General features: G+C 35.2%; 1 protein-coding gene and 1 long non-coding RNA gene across 8 annotated transcripts in view; one reads left to right on the forward strand and one right to left on the reverse strand.

The window, feature by feature from the left end:
* Positions 1 to 25241, forward strand: part of LOC122180308 — a 52417-nt gene that overhangs the window by 11201 nt on the left and 15975 nt on the right. For 2 of the 7 annotated variants that reach the window (XR_006178994.1, XR_006178993.1), the window contains 8 exons: positions 11709 to 11845; positions 14150 to 14259; positions 14679 to 14823; positions 16375 to 16603; positions 19773 to 20370; positions 22423 to 22502; positions 23254 to 23316; positions 23528 to 23641. This is a non-coding gene — a long non-coding RNA (uncharacterized LOC122180308). Of the gene's footprint in view, positions 1 to 11708; positions 11846 to 14149; positions 14260 to 14678; positions 14824 to 14964; positions 15040 to 16374; positions 16604 to 19772; positions 20371 to 22422; positions 22503 to 23253; positions 23317 to 23527; positions 23642 to 25241 lie in introns of those variants that run through there. The other 5 variants (XR_006178997.1, XR_006178996.1, XR_006178998.1 and 2 more) reach the window with 5 other exon arrangements.
* VEGFC (vascular endothelial growth factor C) overlaps positions 20641 to 25241 on the reverse strand; it is a 91272-nt gene continuing 86671 nt past the window's right edge. The window contains exons 5-7 of the mRNA XM_042871869.1: positions 23304 to 23413; positions 22697 to 23027; positions 20641 to 21159 (exon numbers count right to left, since the gene is read on the reverse strand). Of these exons, the coding sequence (XP_042727803.1) occupies positions 21045 to 21159; positions 22697 to 23027; positions 23304 to 23413 (556 nt within the window). The 3' untranslated portion in view covers positions 20641 to 21044. The remainder of the gene's footprint in view (positions 21160 to 22696; positions 23028 to 23303; positions 23414 to 25241) is intronic.

A 25241-nucleotide genomic window follows, 5' to 3' on the forward strand; every position in this document is an offset into this window, starting at 1 on the left:
ACTTCTGTGGTTTTCAGATATAAAATGTTTTGTAAACATTCAGGTATGTTTGTATTAGCTGTAGCATTCTTCTAATGTTGTTTTATTACAGTAAGCATGACCTTAGTATTTCATAAATTAAAAAAATCAGTCATTAGCTTGACCAGTAATAATCCAGATATACAGTTTTCTTTCTGTTTAAGAGTAGTCAAAAATGACCTAATCTATGATTTTTTTCTTTGTCATATCACATCCTTTGAATTTACAATTGATGTAAGATAACGCTAAGATGAATTATAGGTTGAACTCTGAGAAATAAATCTGTAGTTCCATAGAAATCTTTTAAATTTAGGTTTGTGAAATTGTTTTCAGAATTCATGCCAAAACAAAATTCCTAACATTTTTGCATGTTAATCACAGATATCAAGGTGCCCTAAATACGTTAACCAGTCTTACCCTCTTGCTTGGAGGTATTTGAAAGTACTTACCTCCTCCCTTTAGGTTCACACTTGACTGAAGTTTCTAAGAAATTTGCACTAGTAATAGGATTGTGTTATGCTTAAGCTTTTCTGTTTAGATATTTTCCATTTTCTTTAGTAGTCTTTAAGTTTTTGGAAGACAATCCTTTTTTCATTCTTTAAAAAAGGGGAGAGTTAGGAGGACTATTTTAAGCTTTGTATTGTCTTAGGTTATGCTACAAATAATAGTCGTGGTTACTATAAAATAAAAATGGTGAAATAGGCTCTGGGATATTTTTTGTAAAGCCTGAAAATGAACATTCAAAATCTCAGAGTATCAAATCCTGCAGTGTCACCTTTGGTTTATATCAGCAAAACAGAGAAGAGCAGATAGTAGGTAACTTATCTCTGCAAGAGGAAAAAAAATGTAGGGAAAACATATAAATGTATTCATTTTGTCAACAGTTTTCATTTTTGTATTGCTGTTCAAGCTAAAAGTTCTCAGGAGATAGAAAAGCTACACCAAGCAATTTGCAGGAGCAGACTGAACCTGAATTGTGAACAATTCGTTAAGTGTTTATTTTTGTGGCACTGTTTTATAGTAATTTAGTTTATATTTAAAGTACAGTTGAAGAGGTAAGATTAAAAGACTGAGTTGGTTAAACAGAATTTCTGTGGATGTGATATGACGCATTCACTTTGTAATAAAAAAAAAAAAAGAGTAAAATTTTTAAAAAGTTAGAAACCCCAACAAAATAAGAAGAATTACTTTGGATAAAATATGTTCTCTTTCTTTGAGTAAATACGAGTTTCAAATCTTTCAAGCTCTTGGAGGTCAGGGAAGTCATTCACATGATCAGTTTAATTCCTTCTTGAAGTATGTTAATGGAGGGCTTGTGTAAAGCAGAAAGAAGCAAACAAGCAAGGCATTTGCACTTAAGTCTGGTGCTCTGAGTAAACTCAAGGTGAATTAATTTTTTTCCATGAGGGCTGAGGATGAACTTGGGTATAAATCGACCTGTCATATTTTAGAAGGAGAATGGCTGACTTTCCCTCTGATTTATTCTGTCCCATCAGTCTTTGTGTCACTAGATCAGCACAGGCTGTGGCTAATTTTTTGAAGTGTTTTTTAGTTTATGCAATCAAATTGCAATGATAATACCTGTGAGTACTGGCTGGTTTAAAAGGTAACTCTGTTAAATATCAACCAAAACCTCCTGCAGAAGACTGCTGTCCTCCGCCTGTGCGTGACTCAGCTGTTTACAGAAAACTGGCTGCATGTTTCTGGCTGTTTACAAATTGGCTCCAAAGGTTTATTTAGTAGTAATCTGCTTTCAGCAAGGTTGTGCGCGCTATTTCCAACTGATTTCTTAGACTCCCATGAAAAGGAGGAACAGTGTGAGTTTGTGTGCCTAAGTTTCACTTGGGACTTGAATTCAGGGCATATTTCAGAAGAAAGATTGAGACATCTGTGGGATCTGCTGCTTGAGGAATTCTCTTCTGTACAGATAGACTTAGTGCATTCCTCATTTTTGGATCCCAAGGATAAGTAAAGAGCGACACACTTCTCTTGTGCACTTTTTACCCATTGTAAGAACCCACCAGAGTAGATTCTGTCTTAAACCGGTTAGATGCATGATCATAACTATCTGATAATACACTTTTTTTCCTCAAAAACTGTTCTTCATTTAATAGTACGTTTTTTTTTTTCTTGTGTAAAAAATTTACAGCTCTGTAGGTTCATACTGAAGCTGATTTCTCCTGGTACAATGTCTAATACATTTTTTTGCAGGGAAATTTATTTTTTCTTGGGTTTTTTTCTTGTCTACAGTTAATACAGAAATCAGTTGGGTTCAAGTTGCAGTAAGGACAAAAAAGCAAGACAGAAACATGTCAGTGTTAAGGGCAGATAAATAGAATGCCTAGCTTGCAGGATCTCTCTCTGCTTATTTGAATATTTCCTTCTAATCTAATTGTCTTTTTTTCAAGAATTGAGTGTGGGTGGTTCTTAACATTTTTGAATGTACTGTAGGTTATCTTGAGGGCACTTGGAGAAACTTTCTACCACTATCTTTTTTTTCCTGCTGTGTTTTTAGTCTACACAATACATGGTCTACCATATTACATACAATGTTTTGTAAGTGCTGATTGCTAATTGAAGTAGAATGGGTTCCTTATGCATAACAAAATAATAATAATCAAGACATAAATCTAAACAAGCAAATAAGAACAACAAAACAAAAGGAACAAGAAAACGTATCATGTGGAACTATTGAAGAGTAGATAGATATCCCTAGATATCTATCTAATAGATATCTAATAAATATCCTTAAGTGTGATGAATGTAGTGAAGTTTTTTTTAAGAACAGGTTGTTAAAAGAAAAAAAGTGCTGCTAATGAGAGAATTCTCTGTCTTTTTAAAAAAGACAATTTGTAACAAATTGTAATATTACAGATCAAGCTATGCATCTAGAACATGATAGTATACATATGTTAAGGTGATGCTTGTAGGCAGAGAGAAGTACTATGAATGATATGAATGGATATGGAATAATTCCATAATTAGATAGTAAGCTAGTGTTCCCTAGAACTAATTCTCTAAAACTAAGCAGCAGAGAAAATGGGTATTGAAATAAGAAATACATAACTACTCTTGGGCTTTCTGCAGAAAATGGCTGAATTACTTTCTGAGAGATGTAATACTTTTATCATAAACTAGTAGGTATATGTTCCTTGAAGCAGAAAAAAAAGGGTACAGGAAAAGAGGAGAAAATATCTGTAACATCTTAGAAATGAAAAACATAAGAGGTATGGACAGATTTTCAAATTGTTTTGACTACTGTGCACTGTGAGAGTTTTGTGCATTTATTTAATGCGTAGTAATTAAGAAAATTATTTCAGTCCAAGTCACTGAAAAGTATTCCGGTTGTGTATGTATATCCTGAGAGATTTTGATTATATTAATGGCAATGTACTTAACTCCTTGCTTACACTAACTTTGTGATAAGAGAAAGTAAATTAAAAGTAAGCTTGCAGTCCACAGAAGTCCAAGTAGCCTACTGTGTAATTTTTAAGTCATGCTCCCATTGTTGTGAGTAACTTGATATCCCTCATGAAATTTTTAAAGCAAACATGATCCTCAAATGCATGCATTGAAATTGAAATAGAGTTTAATAGTTAAAAAGCATGAATGCATTACCTGACATTTGTAGAGATGCTTTTCTAGCTAAATAGATGCTGGAGGAGGTATTTGTGGAGGAAAAATACATGTGCATGAAGATGTAGCATGGAGCTGGGAGAAACGAAGTAAATTTGCTAAAATACTGTGCGAGGTTGCTGATCCTTGGAAACAGGTCGTGTGTTCTTCAAGATGGATTTATGATTTTTTACTCTGTAGTGCTCCACAGAAACAATTTCAAAGAGATTTAAAAGTTGAAATTCCAGTTTTGAAAACTATATATGTTAACATTTTGAAGCCTAAGTATCACTAAAAATGGAAGGCAGCACTCAAACTTGGGTCCGCTGAAATATGATGCTGTCAGTTAAGCCCTGGTGAACAATGAACAGTTGATATAGCTTTCCAAAGACAATACCAGGAAATGCCTTTAAGGGTGCTGTTAAAGAAAAGCCTTTTAAAATAGCCACTAAGTCATTTTTGACTCTGTCTTCAGTTCTGCAACAAGATGACAATATCTCAGGATATGACTTTTATGGTGGCGTTGAGGGTGTTTGTAAGCTCATGTAATGAAGTAAGAAATAATGAATGCTCTGTAAAGTAGTTCTGTTGTGCAACCTTAGGTAAAAGATGTGAATTAAGAACAAAAGTATTTTCCAGGGGAGCATGCAGAATTATTTCTTAATGAAATCTTAAAAGCGACGAGGGCAATTATAATTCATTCTCCTATAAGTCATATTGAGAGTAAAGACAAAATCAAATATTTTCCTTGAGGCTTCATTTCAATGGAAGTCAGCTGTGGGGTGAGAAATATGCCTGGACAGAACAAGAGAGGGACAGTGGGTGTCTGCCCCTGTTAACACCATTTTGGAGTTAGCACAGGTCTGTATAACCTGTTAATAATTTCTCCGTATTGCTTTTTACTAATACTGCCTTGATGTCATGGCAGTGTTCTAGTGAATCTGCAAATAAATGGGGAGTTCTTCTTTTTGGCCAATTCAATGAGAGTAGTGGGACTTCCGAAGGGGAGGCTAAATAAATTCTTAGAGAGCCTCAGTATTGAATCACAGAATCACAGAATTGTAGGGGTTGGAAGGGACCTCCAGAGATCATCGAGTCCAACCCCCCTGCCAAAGCAGGTTCCCTACAGTAGGTCGCACAGGTAGGCATCCAGGCAGGTCTTGAACATCTCCAGAGAAGGAGAAGGTTTATAGAGTGTCTTGTAAGCACAATGCTAGTGTAGCCAACTATACAATAAATATAATTTGTCTTATAATAAAGAGGAAAAAAGTAATTGCAGTGGGGATCAGATGAGGAGACAATGGTTTTGCTGACTTCTAAGAGACTGGAAGAAGGAGTCTCAGCAGTGAAAACTTTCCATGTGTATTTCAGGTGGACACTGGTTATAATTAGAATTATTGGAATAGTTGGCATGAGTGTTATCTTGAATAGCTTCATGGTATGAAAATTGGAGGAGAGGGTATGTCTCTAAATGGCATATGCAAGACCTTCAGATTCTGGCCTGTGAAATTTGCTTTCAGGCTTGCTTCTGGATATTCATTTGAAAGAACCATTTACATGAAAGCGATGAATATCAAGTACTCATAGTTTGATTATGATGGTAGTTTGGATGCTTAATTTCATTAATTTTTAATTTCATTATTCACTACTTGTTGCTTAACCTGAAAAAACGGTGGTTTCTCCATAAGGATGTGTGTCTTCCCAATTCCAATCTTCCTTTTAAAATAAATTAAATAAACTTAAATACAAATTAAATTCTAAGGGTAAGATATTTCTTCAGAGGTGGTCTGTTTAAAGAGTTATGGTAGTGATTTGATGCTGTAGTTGACTTCAGAAAACTGTCAGTGAAGCAATTGTTCATTAGCTTATCCCTACAGTTTAGGAAATGTCAGAATACATAATTTTAAAGATCTGCACTTAGGGAGACATCTAAATACTGAGAGACTGGAGCAGCAGAAGGACAAAGATCACAGTTTTGGGCAGTTTGCCTTGCCTTGAATGGAAAGAAAAACTCGCACTGATTGCTTTGCTTTCATCGTGTTTTAAAAAGCTTGTGTAAAACTTTCCTCCGTTATGAAGTGAAGGAGGATTTGTCCCCTTATGATGACCTTCTTAGAGCAGTTAAAATGTAAGAAAATGAGTTTAGCAGATGTCAAAATTAGTGCAACTCAGGGGACTAATAACAACTGTACTGTTGACACATCAAATAACATCCTTGGGATGTGGGACAACACCTAATGTGCGTTTTGTCTGACCTACTACACACGTGTGTGTCAGACCTTGAGTAAACTAATCAACTTGGAAAGAGACATTCTGCTTGGGTTTCAAATTATTTATACTACTTAAAAGAGAGTAAATGTTTGACTAAGCCTGGGGGATCAAAATATCATCTGAATTTGTGAAGAGCTGTATTTTAGTATTAATATTTCCAGATACTAAAACAAACAATGAAAATACGTGTAGAAAATATGATTTCTTTTTTTTCCCAGTGTAGAATTCAGTGCCTTTTGAAGTCAGCATAAACGAATAAATAAATAGATCCTCAAGCATTCCCTGTTAGGGAAGGTCTCCAGGCTTATCTGGGTGACTGGTGACCTAAGAAAAATTTCTTCCCTTTGCTGTCTCCTCTCTGCCCAAATCTCCCCTCTGTAAGACAACATGAAAGAGAGGCATATCTTGTAGGTCAGATGAAATAGGAAAAGGTTAGAATTGCCAGAAGTTGATCTGAAACAGACTTTGTATGGAAATACAAACAAACAAAAAGATGATTTAGATAAATAAGGATTTGCATTGGTCCCAAAACAAGAGCAGTATTTTGGTTTAGTTTTAAATGGTGGAGCAAAAAAGACTGCAAAACTTGATACTTAGTCATTATAAACCTGCAATAATAGAAATCACTTTCTTATTGATCAAAACAAAGCTCAGAATGTGAAGTGCTCCAAATGGATTCTTGGTGGAAAGGGGGTAAGTCCTTTCAAAACTTTTGACATTTCAGATCTGCTAGCAAGCATTAAGAAAATAAATAAGTTTACTTAACATTATTTTAACAAATATTTAATAAGGAAGAAGTTGAAAGAGTAAGCTACAATTTAAGTTTATAAATTATATATCTTTCTGAACTAGCTTAACCTTTAAGATAATTTCTAATTCTGATCATGCGTATAGTTATTTTCTAATTCCCCTAACTAAATGTTGTTCAAGCTTTTGATGTATAACTTCTGTGTTCCATGGTCATTGTGGATTGTGCTTTGTATTAAATGTTCAACACTTGCTGTGGAGCAGTGCAATGTTTTATGGCTTGTTTTGTGCTGGCATGGAGTGCATCATTTCTGTGGACTCTGTAGGCTCTCTCTGCCTGATCACTTGAATTCTGAGGGTTGGTGCCTTACACCTGCATGAAATTTTCCTCCACGGAACTTCTCTTCCCGTATGCAGGGTGCCACATAAATTCTTGCCTTGTCTCTCATTATAAGATGTATTCTGTGCAAATATATGTAAGTGGTGATGCTAGCTGGTCATAAACAAAACCCTTCCTGAATGAACTTCTTGTGATAGAATGGTTCCTGGTGACAGAACTAGGGGCAGTAGGTACAAGCTGATACATAGGAATTTTCATGCAAACATAAGGAAAAACTTTGCTGTGAGGATGACAGAGCACAGGAATAAATGCCCAGAGAGGTTGTGGATTCTCCTTCTCTGGAGACATTCAAGACCCATCTGGATGTTTTCCTGTATAACCTACTGTTGGGTATAGCAGAGGAGGGTTGGACTGATGATCTATCTCCAGTAGTCTCTTCCAACTCATAGTAGTCTGTGATTTTGTGGAAAATAATAGTAAATGGTTGCCTACTTACCTACTGTCACAACCTGTCTATATATGTTATTGCTCACAAGGCAGGAAACAGATCTCCAGCCCTCAAAATATAGGATTGTGCAGTTCTACCATTTTTAAAGAAGGAATTAATTATAAGGTTTGGAGAGGGATTAAAGGCTACATTATGAATGCATTATAAACACCGGTTATTAATGGAAGTTAATGCCCTGACTACAGTGAGAAACTCTTGCTCTCCAGTGACCTTGGAGAAAATCTGCTTTCCAAAGGCACAATTCACCTATTTCAAGTGGCATTGTGGAGAAAAGCCAAGAGCTTTGAACCACAATTTCTTTTTCACAAGCAACTGAAGACAAATTTTATTAGATTTTTTTTTTTTTTTCTAAAGAGACAGTAGCTACTATTCACAGACTGTTCAGAGAAATGAGTGTAGGGGCCTGGCCAACAAAATCTTTCTTAACGTTTAACTAAGGAGTGAGATGCCTACTGTTTACTTTTTTTTTTTTTTTTTTTTTTTTTATTAAACGTTTTTTCTTTGCTTTGCCTGGGGCAATTTGTACCGTGATTCTGTATTGGATACTGTCAGCTCTGAAAATCAATCACTTGTCTATGCTGCGAGTACCTATGAAATTACTTGCTCTTAAGTACTAAATAGGAAATATATGGATTTTAAAATGACCAGAGCACATAACTGTAAGTTCAGATGCTTTCTTTGCTCATGTATATTTAAAGTGTGTTCAGTCCAGCACGGTTGATTGGCTCTTTAGCTTTTCCCACAAAAGTCCTGTGTCATCTTGATAACTAAAAGCCACCAGTGGGTAATAATTTATCCTCTTTCCTTTTTAGAAGGCATTTGTGCTGACACCATAGTCATTATTTTAAAATCTTTTCTAAATCTAATTGCTCTTTGGAATTCAGACCTCCATAATGTGTGTTATTTTTATGTGGATTATTTGAAGAACAGATAACAAATAAAACCACTGTCAGTGGGATGTGGTAAAAATTTTCCTTTAACATGTGGTGGCAGAGCAGGAAGAGACCAAAGAAAATGGGGAATGAGTATAGACCAAGAACAAAGTGTAAAGAGAACTTGCAACTCCACTGGTGCTATACTTGGGTAGGAAGTTGTTTGCATAAATTCCATAATTGCTGTCAAGTTTTCAGTAGAAAAAGTTGGGTTGGTTTCCATTTAAAAAAATAATAATAAAATAAAAAGGAAAAAGGGAAAAAAAAAAACCCACAAAAACAAACAAACAGTGCACTGGCTGTAGTGAAAGCTCTGGGCTGCAGGAGTTGCACTGTTCAATCTGTTCCAACAGTGACACAATCCTGAGGCAGTTACCCTTCTTGCCAATATGGAAGCACAAAGAAGAGAAGTGAAAATCAATTCCTGTATGCAATTATCAGTCAACTTCTTCCCTAATATCAAGTTGTATCTGTTGCCATGGTAGGTACATTTATGTACTTTATCCCTCTCAAGTAATATATCTAGTAAATACATTGAGTTTTTTAATGTACTGGTGCTCCCTCCTGATGATGATTCGTATACGTCCTAGTCTTAAGAGCTCCTCTGTTGCCTACTAATTTTTTATCAAGCCATTTCAGTAACAGGAAGAGCACTTAACTTATTAAACCTCTCTGCTGATTAAGTCAACCTTCTTCTAAATTCTGCAAAAGGCAGTTCTGGAGGCTGCTCTGTGGATGACTGTGTATACAGGATTACGTCCATTAAGCCATTTCAGGTATGACTCTGCAGAGCCCTTCATCTGCAGTGCCTCACAGTCGCATTGACTCTTGTGACTTCAGCGGTGTCTTGTGGCATGCTTTTCTTCATTCCTTTTATAGAAGAAATTAGTTCAGGACAGCTCTGGACAGACAGCAATAACTGATGGGTGGAGCAGGTGTTAGAACTGGTGAAACCCTCCAGGCAGTTTCAACAAGGCTTTGAAAATCCATCCTAAATTACAATGCCTTGAATTCTAGTTTGTATCTATATGTCTATGGTAATTGCACAGTAGATGAAAAGATTTTTATTTTTTCTCTCTTAAGTGAAACTCTCCAAAATTATCCCTGATTTTATTAAACATGGTGGAAACATAGCCTAAAGTTTGACATGCTAAAAAGTCTATGCTGAATGCTGTGATTTCTGTATTCAGGGATGCACTCAGGGGAAAAAAGTATCCAGAACTTTAGAAAATAAAATTCCTACTGATATACAAAATATGTTCTATATTCATACACTCCTTACAGGTTTAGGGAAATTAAATTGCATTCACGTTAGGCATATCAGGTGTATAACCCAAGAGAGTTTAGTGTCTTGTTTTACACATCAGCGCTGGGAATCAGGATTTCCCAACACAACATGGTCACAAAAAATGAACTAGCACTGACGCAGAGCTCATGACCTCCTTGGCGCCAAGGGGCTACATTTAGCCAATTTCCTGCAAGGATATAGTTCAAGGAAAGTTTCTCACTGATGCCTAATGTAATTCATATGATCACATTTGCTTTTTCTTTTTTTTAAACTTCTATAGGAGAGATTTGAAAAAAAAAAAAATATATCAATTTTTAATACCTACATGAATTCCATTCCCTGTCCGAAAATAAGATTTAATCCCATTGCTTTTGTATATGCCCCGTTTGACAGTTAAGTCCAACTTTTTGTTATTTCAGCAGACTTCAAACGTGTAATAAATAAATTTCCACTGGGTTGGCACTTCCTTTTTGCTTCCTGGTGTAGGGATTGATTGTTCTTTGCATGTCTCTTGGGATTTTATGATCTTTCTCAGAATGACTGACTTGACCACAAATTCAACCATCATAATTTTCAGAAATGGTTCACACAGAAAATGCATTAGAGGCCATTTTTAGAACAATAGCAACAGCTTCATATTGTATGAGATCAAATGCCTTCTCAGGTATAGCAGGAGATACGAACAATGATGGAATTGACTCAAAATGTTCCTAGTTCATGAGGTTAGAGTGAGTCAGAGGGGAGGTTGTAACTGAAAATTTTTAAGAAACAGTGTAACTGGAATAAGAACTTCTTACAAGGAGTGTCCTTATGTATATGCATGAAAATACTAGTGTTGATTTAGACTAGTTAGCAGAAGGTTAGCAGGTATTACAGAGATAGTCAGTATTACATTTGAATGCATCTTAGGTTAAAAAATAGTAAAATTTTATTCGTAAGTGTGAATTAGCTAAAAACCTAACTGAATAATTAAATATCTCAAACAGGAATAAGGAAAGAAACCAAAGCATTATAATGGTTAACTGAGAAAGTAAATTCGTCTGCTGGCATTTCAGATGTCCAAGTATATCATGATCTTTCTAGGCCTTGCATTTATATCTCCCAGCCCTGACTGATGTATCAGATATACTTGTAGTCTATAATGGAAAGAAATACCTATATTCAGTCACAGAAATCATCTTCTTATATTCTACTAATTAATGAACAGTATTAGTGTATATAGATATATATGCTTAACAAGTCAGTAATGAAATATTCATTCTTATTTAATAAAACATGATGAATAAAATCAATTATACTAGATTGCTCAAAAGTGTTTCTAGTATCTGGGTTTTCATATTTCCTTCTTTCTTGGGTACTTCTGGTTACAGCTTGGTCTAATTTCTTTGTCATGCAAAATGTTTGGAAAAAAAAAGTCGATTTCCAATGGAAAAGCTTTGAAGGGAAAATATGTCTCAGTAGTGACCAGTTAACCCTGGATCAGTTCATCCCTGAATCATATGGTTTGGAAAAGAAATCCAGGATTATGAAGTCCAAGCATCAACCTGCTTTACCAAGTCCTATCACTAAACTATGCCCCTTAGTGCTGTATCCCTAAGTCTCTTAAATACCTCCAGGGATGAGAGATTTTCTAAACTGAAAAAAAATGCTGAAAGAAATTCGAATTTCACTGTATTGTTATTGCTCGTTATCTGTCTCTGTTGGCCAGATGGTTTATCCAATATACTATTTTAAATAAAACTCTATTCCAAATAGAGGGTGAAACTATTTAAAGTATTAAATGCATTAAATGTTTTATAACTGTGAATGGTGTGTAATCATAATTCCTAGGCAAGCTATTAAAAATACAACTGGAAATGGTTTCAAATGACCCAACAGTAAGCATCAAATGTGCATTTTATTTTTTGTAACAATAATAATGAAAAAAACTGCAGTGTTTTTATGTGTGAGACACACAATGTTTAACACTATTTTTTTTTTTTTTTTTAGTCTTAATAGGATAATTATTATTGCTTAGTATACAAGTGGTCATTCTACTGGCGGAGAATGAGTGCTCTACTTTCTTCGCCAGGTGCTGTGACTTCTGTTAAAAGGAATAATGAAGTCTAACATCTGTTCAAATTCAAGTAAGTATAAATTAAATTTTTAATTTATATGAGAATCAGCTAGTGTTGAATGGTACATATGTGTCTCTTGGGAGCTTTGGATTTTAGGGGAAGCTCTCATACTCATAGTACAAGTGACTGATACTGGCATGGCCAAGTGACTGGTGGTGGCATGGGCTGCTTGAGGCAGGGCTTACCCTATGGACTTGATGCATACTGGGACCTGTTGCCTGGAGGCACTCAAAGAGCAGTTGTCTCCTACTGCTTTTACTGTGAAGGCTGTGCCTTCTCTCAGCATTTTGAGTAACATGGTGATGGGTATGTGACTCATGCATTAGTGTTGTGCTTGAAAAATTCAGATACAGGTTTCCTCTGCTTAAATGTTTTTAAAAAAAAAAAAAGAGAGAGAGAAGCTGTTGCTACAGTCATTCATTTGGGAATAGGTGGATACCTGACTACTGTGCAGATGTTGTGCTAATGAACTAATGAGCCTAACATCATATAATTTTCCTACCAGAGAAAAAAAACCTCAATGGCTTTGATCCAAAGCAATCATGTTTCCTGTTTTCATTCACCAGTTTTACTACACTGTGTAGAAAGACATAGCTGGAATTATATATTCACTATAAACAACTGCTGTACAAGTTTATACTTGGGGAATAAATGAGCTCAGAAATATTTTTATAGGCTGCTATTTGCTGAGAAGCACTGAAGTAACTTAACTTGCTAATGCATCTGTTCCCTTTATAATCAAGACAGTTCAACCATTTTCATGATAATTTTATGCCCTACAGCATAGCTTTGGTTGTAACTAAAATGTAAAACGTAGATTTAAAGTGAAATAAGAAAATGTACGTTCAGCAGAGCTTTTTTTCCCCCCATCAATTTGCATGAACTTAGAAAATCATTACTGAGAAAACAGAACTTAGTTTGATCTCTGTACTTCAGTAATCAAAGTAGGAGATGATGTATGTACAATTGCATGAAGGTTGATATTTTCATATCTGCTTATTAAAGAAGGTAATTACAGAGATGCTAGGTATCAGTTTTGCAATGTAAGTATCTAAAATTCTGAATCATTGAGTAAAATGTTGAGACTGTATGTCTCTACTATGAGAGGAAACTAAGCACAGTTCCAACCCAAGCCATTCTATGATTCTTCCAATGTCAGCATATTACTAGGGAAGATGTAATCAGATTGTATGACACAGCACTCGCTGAGGTGGGAGCATATAATGATACAGCCAATGACTGAAAACCCAAGAGTGGGACTTTAATCGCTATTCAAGGATTGCCTGTGAGATTAAGTGCAGCAGGTAAAAGGATAGAGAAACTCAAAGAGACTTAATATTTGACATGGAATTACATTTCAGAAGTACTGCATAATGTGTACTTTCTTAGAAAAACTAAACATACGTATAGATCTCTTACAGATTATACAGTAGTAAGCAAATAAACACACCTTGGAATTCCTCCATAATATTTACTGGGAGGAGATGGTGCATTATGGGAAAATGGAGACACTCAATTTTTGAGAATTGCTGTGGTAATGGATAATCTCAAAGATGTAGTATCTTTGCTCATCCGTAAACATAAATTGTCTAATAAAATAAGAAGCAGTTCAAAACAATAGTTTTTCCCCAATTTTCATTTTGTTTTGAAACTCAAATCTCCGATATACGTTGACCTTGCTTAGTCATATATAAACTTGGATACATATGTGCACGTATTTGCATTTTGTTTATATTATATACATGTATAATTATGCTATACTTTCATCTGTAAACATGGGGAACTTGCTGTAGTGGGGGCTTGAACTTGACGATCTCCAGAGTTTCCTTCCAACCCCTGTAAGTCTGCGACAAAATACGTTCCTTATCTAAATGAACGCCTTCAGGAATTTACAGGTAGTAGCCAAAATAGAAGAAAAATAGTTTAGCTGTACACTTTAAAAGGAGTTATCATGTTCCTATTACTCTATTTACACAGTAAGTATGAATATGAAATACAGGAATTACTTTTTGGAGAGCACTCTTAACTTAAGTATCTGTTTGTTTGACTTGGATGTTGGTACCTAAATTTTGCCTATGAAGTATTTCCCATTAATCTGAGATCTACTTCTGTGTGATGTTCATTGAATTCATTGATTTACACAAAGTAGAAGGAAAGCTGTGTTTTTTTTTTTTTTTTTTTTTTTTAAAAAAGAAAAGGCTTTCTGAGTTACTGATTATCACACTCTTGTAGGAAGAGGAAAGTATTTTCTTAATGACTATTCTGGGGCTGTAGTGCATTATTTTTCTCATGGTCCTTCCTGTCGTTTTTCAGATGCAGACATTCCCCCTTCCTCAAGAACTGGACTGTGATGTGAATTCATTTTTGGATGGGGGCAACTTCCTGCAGCCAGCTGGGATTGTATCAGGAGTTGGGCACTGAAGGTAAACTTCTTGTAGTCAATTATGGACACAATGATTGCATGTAGTTCTCCCCTCCTTGAACACTTAGTGCTGCTGGAACAACTTGTAAAGAATAGGAGTGCTTGATGACATTTACCAGGCCTTGCTACTGTGAAGACTGATCACAGTCATGCCATTAAAATGAATAATAACATTAAAATCAGAGGAAAGAATCAGTGATGTCAGCAGCAAGCTGTCTCCTGCAGATGTAATGGTTTTGACTTGCTTTTGGCTAAATTCTTCTTGATGATCTTCTCAGAGGTCAGTAGATTTTATTATTTTCCTTTAGATTTTTTTTTCCTTTCTATTTGATCTCAACACAGCATAGATCTCAAGTTTTTTGGAGGTATGATCTTAAAGTCACCTTACTTGCTCCTGAGCCCTGACTTGTTTCCATGCAGTGTGTATGAGAGGTGACTACCAACCCAATTACAAGGCGAAGTGTAGTTCCGAGCTGCTGTGTTGGTCATCACTGAGGACTGTATGAGTGCAGTGTTAGACTGAAGAAGGCTTACAGCAGAACTATAAGTTGTATTTTGTACAGAGGTATTGTAAATTTATGATGAAAATCTGCTTTTATGTTTTAAGTATAATTTGCTAGCATTTTCTGTTTGTGTTGTTCTTATTTGCAAGCTTGCTTTAGGAAGGTCTCAACTGTGTAATCACTTTTATTATTATTTCCCTCTTAGATGGCATTTATAGCCTTTGAAGGTGAAGCTTCAATTCATTCACTTTCAGACTTCTTGTTAACACTACTTTCACGTATGTATAGCTAAAAGTATCACTAGACATTCAGAAACATTTAAATCCCCTTATTTGGATGATTATCTGAAAGGGGTCTTAATAGCAATATACAGGAAAACAATTATGTTTTCAGTGGGAGATAAGACATAAAAGGCAATTTGGAGGAGATAGAGTTAACTGTGATAGGTTAATAATAGAACTTCCCTTTTAGCCTTTCTTATGGGGAGACTGAGATATGGTCCAGAAATCTAAGAGAAGTAATTTAAGTTGAGAAAGGGGGCAAAGGGGAAGAGTTCAATGACTACAATTGCCTGATACAAATGTAAAGAATGGATACAGTTTGCTGAAATGGGGATGAAAGGTCAGTATCTATAATGAACAGCTTCAGACCCCTTACCAGGAAAAATGTCTGAAGCTACACAATGTAACCTTCATGACGGTGTTTTGCTTAGTAGAATAGAGAATAAATTGTAATATACAATTACCATACAAGCAGAGATTTCCAGACAAGTTTGCCAACAAATGGCAATGTTCATGTAAAACAGCAAAGTATTGTGTTTGAAGATTTTTTTTTTTTTTTCTGTAATGTGATTTTTTTGTGATGCACCGCATTCCTGACCTTAAGCTTTCCTGCTTCATAGTTGCAGACTATAGATGAAATGTACATTTTTATAATGATAAGTTACTTAAATGTTAGAAACTGTGCTATTGTGAATCCGGTGCTTGTTACTGTTCAGATTCCATTACAATATTTGTATGTGAAAATATAGATGAGTCTAGATAAGATACTGTATAATGTTTTCATCTATCTAGAGCTATTTAATGACTCTAGAGTAGTCTGGAGTGTTTAGCCTGTATTAAACTGGCCTAATTTTCTTAGACCTTTGTTCAGATTTATTACATAAGAAAAAAAGTAATTAAATACCTAGTCTACTTCATCACTCAGTCAGAAGGTTGTCCTGTATTTTTTGTTTTCAAGTTTTATCTGAAATTGGAAAAGTGAACGGAAATAATCTATGGAATACATTATCAGATATCACTTTTTTTTTTTTTTTTTAATCTTTATTTTTTTTTTCAATTAAGTAGTAATCCTCTGATGTTATAAATTACGACTATACAATATTGACTAAATTACAAAAGTTGAAAACTCTGATTTGTCTGCCTTGAAACTATTTGAGCACAATCAATGTTCTATACCTCCAAATAAGTTAAAAAAATTTTTTAGTCTGATTAATATTTATATTTATAATATATTTATATATATTTGTACATATTTATACATACTATATTATATTAAATCTGTTTGTGAGCTTACTTTTGATTGCATATTCTCACCTCAAGTATTGTGTTCAGTTTTGGGTCCCTCACTACAGGAAAGCCATTGAGGCCCTGGGGCATGTCCAGAGAAGGGCAACCAAACTGTGAAACATTGTTTGGAACACACGTCTTCTGAAGAGCAGCTGAGGGAACTGGAATTGTTCAGCCTGCGGAAGAGGAGGCTCACAGGGAGACACTGCCCTCTACTACTACTACCATCTGAAAGAAGGTTATGGTGAACTGGGAGCCGGTCTCTTCTCATCAGGTAACAGAGATAAGATGAGAAGTAATAGCCTCAAGCATCACCAGGGGATGTTCAGGTTGGATATTAGGAAAAAATTCTCCAAGAGTGTGGTAATGCATTGGAACAGGCTGCCAGGGAGGTGGTGGATTCACCATTCCTGGAGGTTTTTCAAGAAATGTGTAGATGGTTTTACTGAGGGATGTGTTTTAGTGGGTAATTTTGGTGGTGTCTGGATGGTTGGACTAGGCAATCTTAGAGGTCTTTTCCAACCTCAATGATTCTATGAGTCTATTTCTAGTTTTTGGCACAGATGTGATAGCTACGTATCATGCCAGGAAATTACAGAGAATGATGGTAAAATTCATTAAAATTCAAAGGCATCTGGAGTTATCATTGGGATTTGAAGACTGAAAAATGAAAATATTCAAAGCAATACTAATGCTAAGCCTTTCAAAATGACTCCAATAGGCATTCAAGATTTCATACTGGTCCTGTAAGTGGATCTAAGAGAATTGATTTAACATCAGCATGTTTAACATGAATTAAACAAACATGGCAGGGCACTAGCAATGTTCATATTGTAAATTGTATGCCCTTCTGTTAATCAAGGTAGAGAGGTGCTGCTTTTTATGGTCTCTATACAGTTATGATAATTGAAAGAATACAGGAACTGCTGTAAATTCCTGGTGCAGTGTAAGCATTAACCTGCTTACTATTAAGCATGATTGACTGCAGTCTTTTTTTCTTTTCCCTGTATTTTTTTTCTAGATGGTAGATGGTTTTTGTTTGTTTGTTTGGTTTTTTTTTGTTTGTTTGTTTACAAAAATGGCAGTATAATGTTTTTATTGCAGAGTTAGTGCAAAATAAATTGTATATATGATTATCACCCATATTTTTAGGTATTTTTAGGGTACATCTACTATTTTTTTAATATATTTAATGAGTAGGTAATTAAGAACTAAATTGAAGCTGAAAATTGCAAGATTAAAATGAAATACCTCAAGCTGGAAATGCTGTAAATCTATCAGCTTTTCTATATGTTTGATGTAAGGAAGGAGAGCATGATTACCCAAAAATGCCATCAATTGCATTCGTGTCTTATTCTGCTTATCTGTATATCTTTAAGAATTCCTGGCCAGTCCACTGCTCAAACATAAATCTGATTTGTAATATATTTCAAAAGCCAAGTCTTTGCTTTCTTCACATCTTAGTTTTTCTTTGTGATTTACACCATTAATGTTCAAAAGTCCTCCAGGTTATAAATTTTTTAAAAATGCATTCAAGAAAGTAACTGTCATTTTGGAGAGCAGCTTTAGAATATCGTCTTCAGTAGAAATCCAAATATTTGCTGCAATAGAATGATTTTTATTAGCTCTTTTGTTTTACTGAATGCATTTCAAATTATTTAAAGTGAGCATTGCTCTGTTTGGTGGTCATTTGTTGGTTTGTTTTACTTTTTTTTTTTTTTTTTTTTTTTTACAGTATTAAAATATTCAGTTTTTATAATCTACATACTTACTAGAATGTGGTTTTGCTCTGTTGTTGCTTGTGTTCTCCTCCTTTTTAACCACAAGTGTGTATTATCTAACTTGTTAGATACTGGATTACTTAGCTTTTGTTCCTGGTTTCAGATTTTGATTCTTTCTTCTATATTGGACATTAGTAGAATTTAGGAAGCTTACTCCAGGAACTTCACCTACAGTTTTTTCACTTAAATCTTCATAACAATTGCTTTTGAATTGATTTCTTAGGGTATTCTTTTGTTTTTTTTTAAGCTGCTGAGACATAGATGTTTTGATCTTTAGTAATACTGGATGAAGTTTTGGCTATTGGTCTCTTACTATTAGGCTCTCATTGTCAATTTAATCACTGCTGATTTGCATGACTAACAATCTAACTGAAGGGAAGTTGAGTCTGGTTGTATTATCATAAAGTTGTCAGCTGGAGTTCAACCTGCATTTGATTGCTGAGGCGGTACAGTAATAAAGATATGCCTCAGTATTTGTATGCCTAAACTTCATGCTGTTTAAATAATAAATAGGTGGTCTTTTATTTAAAACAGTTTAAAGAGCTGTGTTATCTGAGCGTGCAATTATCCAAAAAAGTAAACCTCAACATTGTAGGAAATAACTGGAAGTACTAGTTACCATCTTATTAAAAAAAGAGAAGAGCTGCTGCTTAGAACCAGCACTTGAAAATAATGACATCTAAATATATCTTAGTAGATCTTCCCACTACTACAAAAATCTTGCTTTGCTTGATTTCTATACACAATAAATTTGGTGTAATTTAACAAATCCCTTCCAATTTCTGAAACATTTTAATTTTGAGTGGATTTTCTATATGCACTGCTATTACCATACAAGTTAAAAGTCTTACCTTTTTCCCAGAGTTGTAGATGCTTGATTTTGCACTCACTTTAACAAAGAGAAGTCCTGACAACTTTTTAGGCAGACAAGACGTTGATCCATACTGGACTGGTGGAAACCCTTTCATGGCCCCAGCATAGTATAAAATGTGTTCCTTCAAATTATTTTTTTTTACACATAGATTTTTGACCAGGATATCTGACTGACTCTATGATAGAATAAAACTACATCAAGGCATTCTGAATTGTTTTAGTAGTATACAGCCTTTACTATATATACTAACATAGAAAGGATGATGGCATTTTAACTTTTGTAGTAATAACTTTCAATAGATCGTTATTTTATATTTATTTTATATTTATTTTATATTATTCTTCATTATTTCTGACACCATGCCAACTTGCTCTTAGTAGCTTAAAAGAAAAAAAAGAGACTGATTTTATCCCTTTTAATACAACTTGCTAAGGGATTACATTCTATCATGTTTCAGGATTTGGTACTTAGAATGTCTTTTTTAGAAGGTCTTAGAAGGTCTTTTTTAAGTTTGTCACTTTGCTCTTTATGGCTGTTAGCGTGTATAAAAAATTATAATCACTTGGTGGAAACATATCTGGAGTCTATATACAATATGGTATGATTTTAACATTGGAGGTTATGCCCCAGTGGGAGTTAATAATTATTTTATAGAACGTGTGACTTTTAACCAAGCTTCCACTTTCTCCTTCAACTCCTTTACACATTTTGAAATTTTTGGTCAATAATCATGCTGTAAAACTCCCTGAATCATTTCACATCATTTTACTCAGTATTTGTATTTACAGTATCTGGAGAAAGCCTCCCCCAAATCCAGAGAACACTGAATGGCAGGGAGTGTGGATGGACTTTGGAGAGACCTTAGAGAAATGGGCAGCCCTGGTGTGTTAAAGTTTCACTCCTGGACACCTACAGAACCCTGAAATTTTAGGCAGCTTTGAGACAGAACGGTTGCAGCCTCAGCAAATCTAAGGAGGAACAAATTATTTGGGGCCTGGCTCATGTCTACAGAGCAATGTTCAACACTATTACAGAGACAGACAGAGTCTAAGCCTTTATAAGCAGATACTCACAGCTGGCCTCCTGGAAGGGAAGAGCGCTCTGCCCCATCACTCAGAACTGGAAATCACGTGAGTACTGGAAAACTGTCGTCTGGGAAGCGTAGTCTGTCTCTTCTCAGTTATCTTCCTCTCAGAAAGCCAGAACTCACGTGAGAATAGTTGAGACTGATAGGAGCACATGACCCGGGAATCGTAGCGCTCCGGCACCAAACAGCTTGCTGCATGATGTCATGATATGCAATACTGATAAACCAGGACAACAAGAAATTAAAGAATGTACATTTTGGAACACAACTAGTTGCTGCGGACCTTATGGTTGCACAAGGTACGTGCAAGATCTGCAATGTTTTCATTAGTTACTAACTGTAATTGCTTTGCTGATTTTATTCCAAAGACGGAAGTATCACTGGATTATGAAATATTAACTCATTGTATTTCAAATGCTATATACAATAGCTCCAAGGAAACATCTGAATTTTTTTTCTTATACAAGTGCTTTCTCTTAATATCTTTCTCTCCTTTTTTCGAGCTCTGGTAATGTAGACGAATTGTAGTTCCCTTCCATAGGCAGATGGATCAAACGTTCTCATCATTATATAATACAATTTCCATTTTATTTTAAACATACTTTGCATGATATAAAAATATTGATCACAGTGAGCTTTAACAATTGTTACTGCTATAAACAAATGCTGCACAATGGTTTTAGTGGAAATAAATTATATAGTCATTATCTCTTTAAAAAAAATCACAAGAAGTAGAACCTAGGCTGTTTGGTCATTGGCAGAAAATAAGTCCTTACTGAGTTCTTTATAAAACATGAACCCCAGTTATTTTCTACATTTGCTTTCCACATCTTGAGAAAAGCACAATGTATTTGTCTGTGAAAGCCCCACAGGGTCTCTGGTGAACATTAAATTCCAAGTATTTGCAAAGTTTCTGTTGTTCTTTTGTTCTAATGGAAAAAATGTACACCAAAATAGCAAGTAGCTTTCTTCACTAATTCATAAGTGGTCTTTTCCAATATGTGGGTACACAGCGGCACACTTCTTCACTGAAATAAAATCCAGCATCACAGCGTTTCGTTCGGACTGTACATGGCGGTCTGTAACAACTGAAAAAATAAAGAGTGGGCATTAATATGCAGCTATCATATTCTTGCAACCACTTTTAGCTGGTCTATTCTTCACAAAACACAATGCTATATTATTGTAGATAAGCAGGTTTATTTCGAGAGATTCTCAGGAATATTTTTGAAGTATTGCCTGGTTGGAGCTCCATTCAAACCTTGTTTTTTTCCTCTCTAATTTTGAAGATAGAGTAATATTTTTCTACTTTCAAATTGGTTTGCAATCAGCTTACCATTCTCTATCCTGTCAAGCTTGAGGTGGCAATCCAGACTTGGTTGATAGTTGAGCATGCTGTTTTCCTACCCAGAACTGTTTCTTACTTCTTTACTAATGCAGTGGGCCTGCATTACCCTGTTTATGGTATGTATGTTTACGTCACATCATAACTATGATCTTGAAAATGAGAACATACTTCCTTCAGGTAGTAAACTCCTTCAGTTACTCTCTGATTTCAGTAGCGCTACATCTGTACTTCATATTACATCTATGTGCATTCTAAAGTAAGATCAGTGACTACATGCTTAAGACAAACTTCAAAAAAAAAAAAAAGAACAGAAAAGCCTCTTTTAGATTCAAATAAGTTCAATGACAACAAGCATAAAAGCATACATACCTAAAAAGGGGGACAATTTCTCCTTGACTGAAGAATAGAACTTATACAAAGATAGTTATCTGTGGTTGTCCCTGAACTCCTCTTCCTTTCCCTTTTTTTATTCTTTTATTCTATTACAATGAGAATGTGACCTAAAGTAACCTTACAATAACAATGCTAAATGCTTTCTAGTGTATAATGGAGACAAAGTACAAGTCTGGTGTGTTTTTTTTGTCCAGACACTGGCAATGACTCAAATGAGAAAAGTGTAAGTTTCAAATTTCAACAGTTATACTTGAAACCTGTATTTAAATAGGTGCCTGTTTGTGAAAGACAGACGTTATGATCTATTGCTAGCTTCAGTTCGAAACCACTACAGTATACTCTAAGACAATTTCATAATCCTTTTTTTCCCCAGGCAATTTTTTTTCAGGCTTGAGGCTAATCTTGTTATTCCTACAGGTAAGTTAACACGCTGCATGCTTGATTTGGATACCACTTTGCAATAATTTGTTTATGATACCAGGTTCGGATTACAGTTAAATTACTTCAAACTGGTTAGTTCAACCAATGAGATATGAAGAAAGCAACAAGGAATGAGGAAGCTGCAAGTATGGCATTTATTAACTATTCATATCTTGTTCACTGTTTTCAGTGCGAATAATCCTGGATTATTTCACAAGTGTGGTCTTTGTAACTAAGAGAGTAACATTACTTCGTGCTGCTTCAGTCTATGTAAGTAACACACGTACACCTGGGATCAGTTTAACAGCTTATTTTTGGGTCAATGAAAGATATGGAAGATAAATACGGAATTAAGAGAGGCTTACAATTTATGGCTACAAAACGATTCAATAAAACAGCTAACAACGTAACCACAAATTTTATACTTTAGATAGATTAAAAAAGCTAAAAAACTGAATTTTTACCTGCATGTCTGGTGATGAAATCTTTTTCCTTTTAAGAAACATTTATTGGGAGATTCTATACATTCGCAGATGCATTTTGCAGGATTTAGTGGCTGATGTTTGGGACAGGTCTTTTTACATACACATTGGCACTTTTCTTCATCAAATTCTTTGTTGGGCCCACAGGAAGCGGGGAGCAGTTTGTTTTTGCACATGCATTGACATGATGCCCTGTCTAATTCTTTGTGAGGGCCACAGCTTGAGGGCCGCACACCTCCTTTGCAGACACATTGACAGGTTTCTTCATCCAGCTCTTTGTTGGGCCCACAAATATGGAATCCTTCAGACGTGTCTGGAAAAGCACAGAAAAGTTGCACAATTATCAGAATTTTGTTTTGTTTGATTCTGATTTTGTACTCCTACTCTTGTATTTTTACATGGAAAAAAACAACATCCAATTCATACTTTGAGGCATTTCAGGAACAAATATAAATCAAAAGAGAAGCAATGGTCTTTAATGCTAGAAATAAAGAAAAATAATCAACCTCTTAAATCAACTCTTATAATTTCTTCTTTAGGCAAATCAAAATATGGAACTACAATTAATCCTCTAAGCAAAACTACTTACCAGAATCTCCAAGGTGAGTAGAGAAACCAAAATCTTGCTGTGCCAAGCATCTGCAAATTTGATTATTCCAGACATGATTTTTTGGACAGGTCCTGTTTGCCACGTGGCACCTATTGAATGAAATACAGTGCTGGTTTATTGCCATAATAACAAAAAATTGATTTTGAGTGCTGTTTCCATTTGTTTCCCTCCATTACAAAAAGCTTTCGTAATCTTACTTTCAGCTCCTATCACATCAGTAACTAGTCAAGGTCCTGCCCCCGTGCAGAAATGTTCAACCATTTGCTGAAGATATCATCTCACCTTTCAAGTTTTAGCTCTGGCTTCCAAAAACCACTGTGAGTGCTTTCTAACCCTTCAATGTAAACTTTACGTATCAATGGATCAGTATAAAGATATCTGTACATGAGGTACTACATAGGTGGTACCAGACAAAATTTTCTACATTACCTTTGGTGGTACAAAAATGTTCTCTGACAAACAGGCATAAGATAAATGACAGTAATTTCTGACTTACTGTTGTAAACCAAACTCAAATCTTCAAAATGTATCCAATCCAAAATCCAATTATTAACATCCTTTCTTTACACAAAAGTTGTCATTAACTGATTATTCCTTATCAGCTGCTCAAATCTTGGACATCTTTCTCGACTCTAAAGATTTGGACTTCAGCACTAATTAAGTTACTTTAGACATGAGAGAAAATAAACCGTTTAACGTATAGTTTTCTGTATTTGCTAGAGTACAGTCAAAAAGTCCTAACAGCAGCTGTTAAAGGATATGATGCTCCATGGTAAGTTCACCACACAAAGGATATGTAAATAAGTATTTTCTGATCTTCCTTGCTTATAATTTCTTCATCACTACAGCTGCCATTACAACTTCTAATGAGTCATGCTTAATTTCATGCATCCAGGCTCTGTAATCTATTCATTATTTCTGTAGTACTTCTAAAATTCTCATCTGTTAAACCAACGCACACATAATCCATTTTAGGCACTTTCTCCTTTCCAGGAGAGAAGCACCATTACTCACTCACTGAAAAATGCAGGTGCTAAGACATTCTTCCATGATTATCATTCAAGGATATCACTCCCCTTCACCACATTAAACAGCTCTTTTCCTGTAGTTTAACATCACACTGCACCACGTCATGCTTTATCAAGCTGGTGTTTCCTGATTTCACTCCACTAATGAGATCATCCTTGCTCCCTTGCTTGGCACACAATGTCCTTTTGCCTGTCTCCCGTTTCAGCTTGGGAAATGGCACAGACAATTTACAGGCCTATAATGCTATTTTGTTTAAAAGCTAAATACAAAAACAACTTGCACCTGGAGCAGCTTGGTCATACCACACACATGTTTAAAACTTACTACAGAAGGCATCCAGAGTGACTGTGTGAGAAAACACTACGCACAGATGAACTACACTAAGGCAATGTGATATGAAAGCCAAGAAGTTGAACATCAGAATTGGAGATCGACAGCAAAAGGGATGAAACTGCTTGTTTACAAGTTCTTCTCTGGCTGCTAGGAAAGAAAGATACTACAGAAAATGACTGAAACATTAAAATGACTTATTTTAGGAAAGTTCAAGAGGGCTTAAAAAAAAAATCAGACAAAAAACTTTCAAAAAATTTTCAATACTACTTTTCACATTTTCAACATAAAATAGTATGCTAAGCCATTACCTGATACATGAGAATGTAGCACCTACAATATAGATCAACTTTCTAAGCACCTACTTTACTTACACTAGCATGGAAAAAGAGAGAATTGGATCTCTATGTCATGTATTGAAGCAGGAGAGCAGCGCCTGGTCTTTACTTCTAGCCCCTACTGCCTGTAAAATCACCAAATTTCTAAAACAAAGCATCAATCTTCTGAGCTGCAAATGTCAATGAAATTTTACATAAGCAGAGAAGGATACAGCGTAAG

Source organism: Lagopus leucura, unplaced genomic scaffold (genome assembly GCF_019238085.1).
Source record: "Lagopus leucura isolate 7727_CA_CO unplaced genomic scaffold, USGS_WTPT01 Super-Scaffold_100004, whole genome shotgun sequence".
Taxonomy (NCBI): Eukaryota; Metazoa; Chordata; class Aves; order Galliformes; family Phasianidae; genus Lagopus; species Lagopus leucura.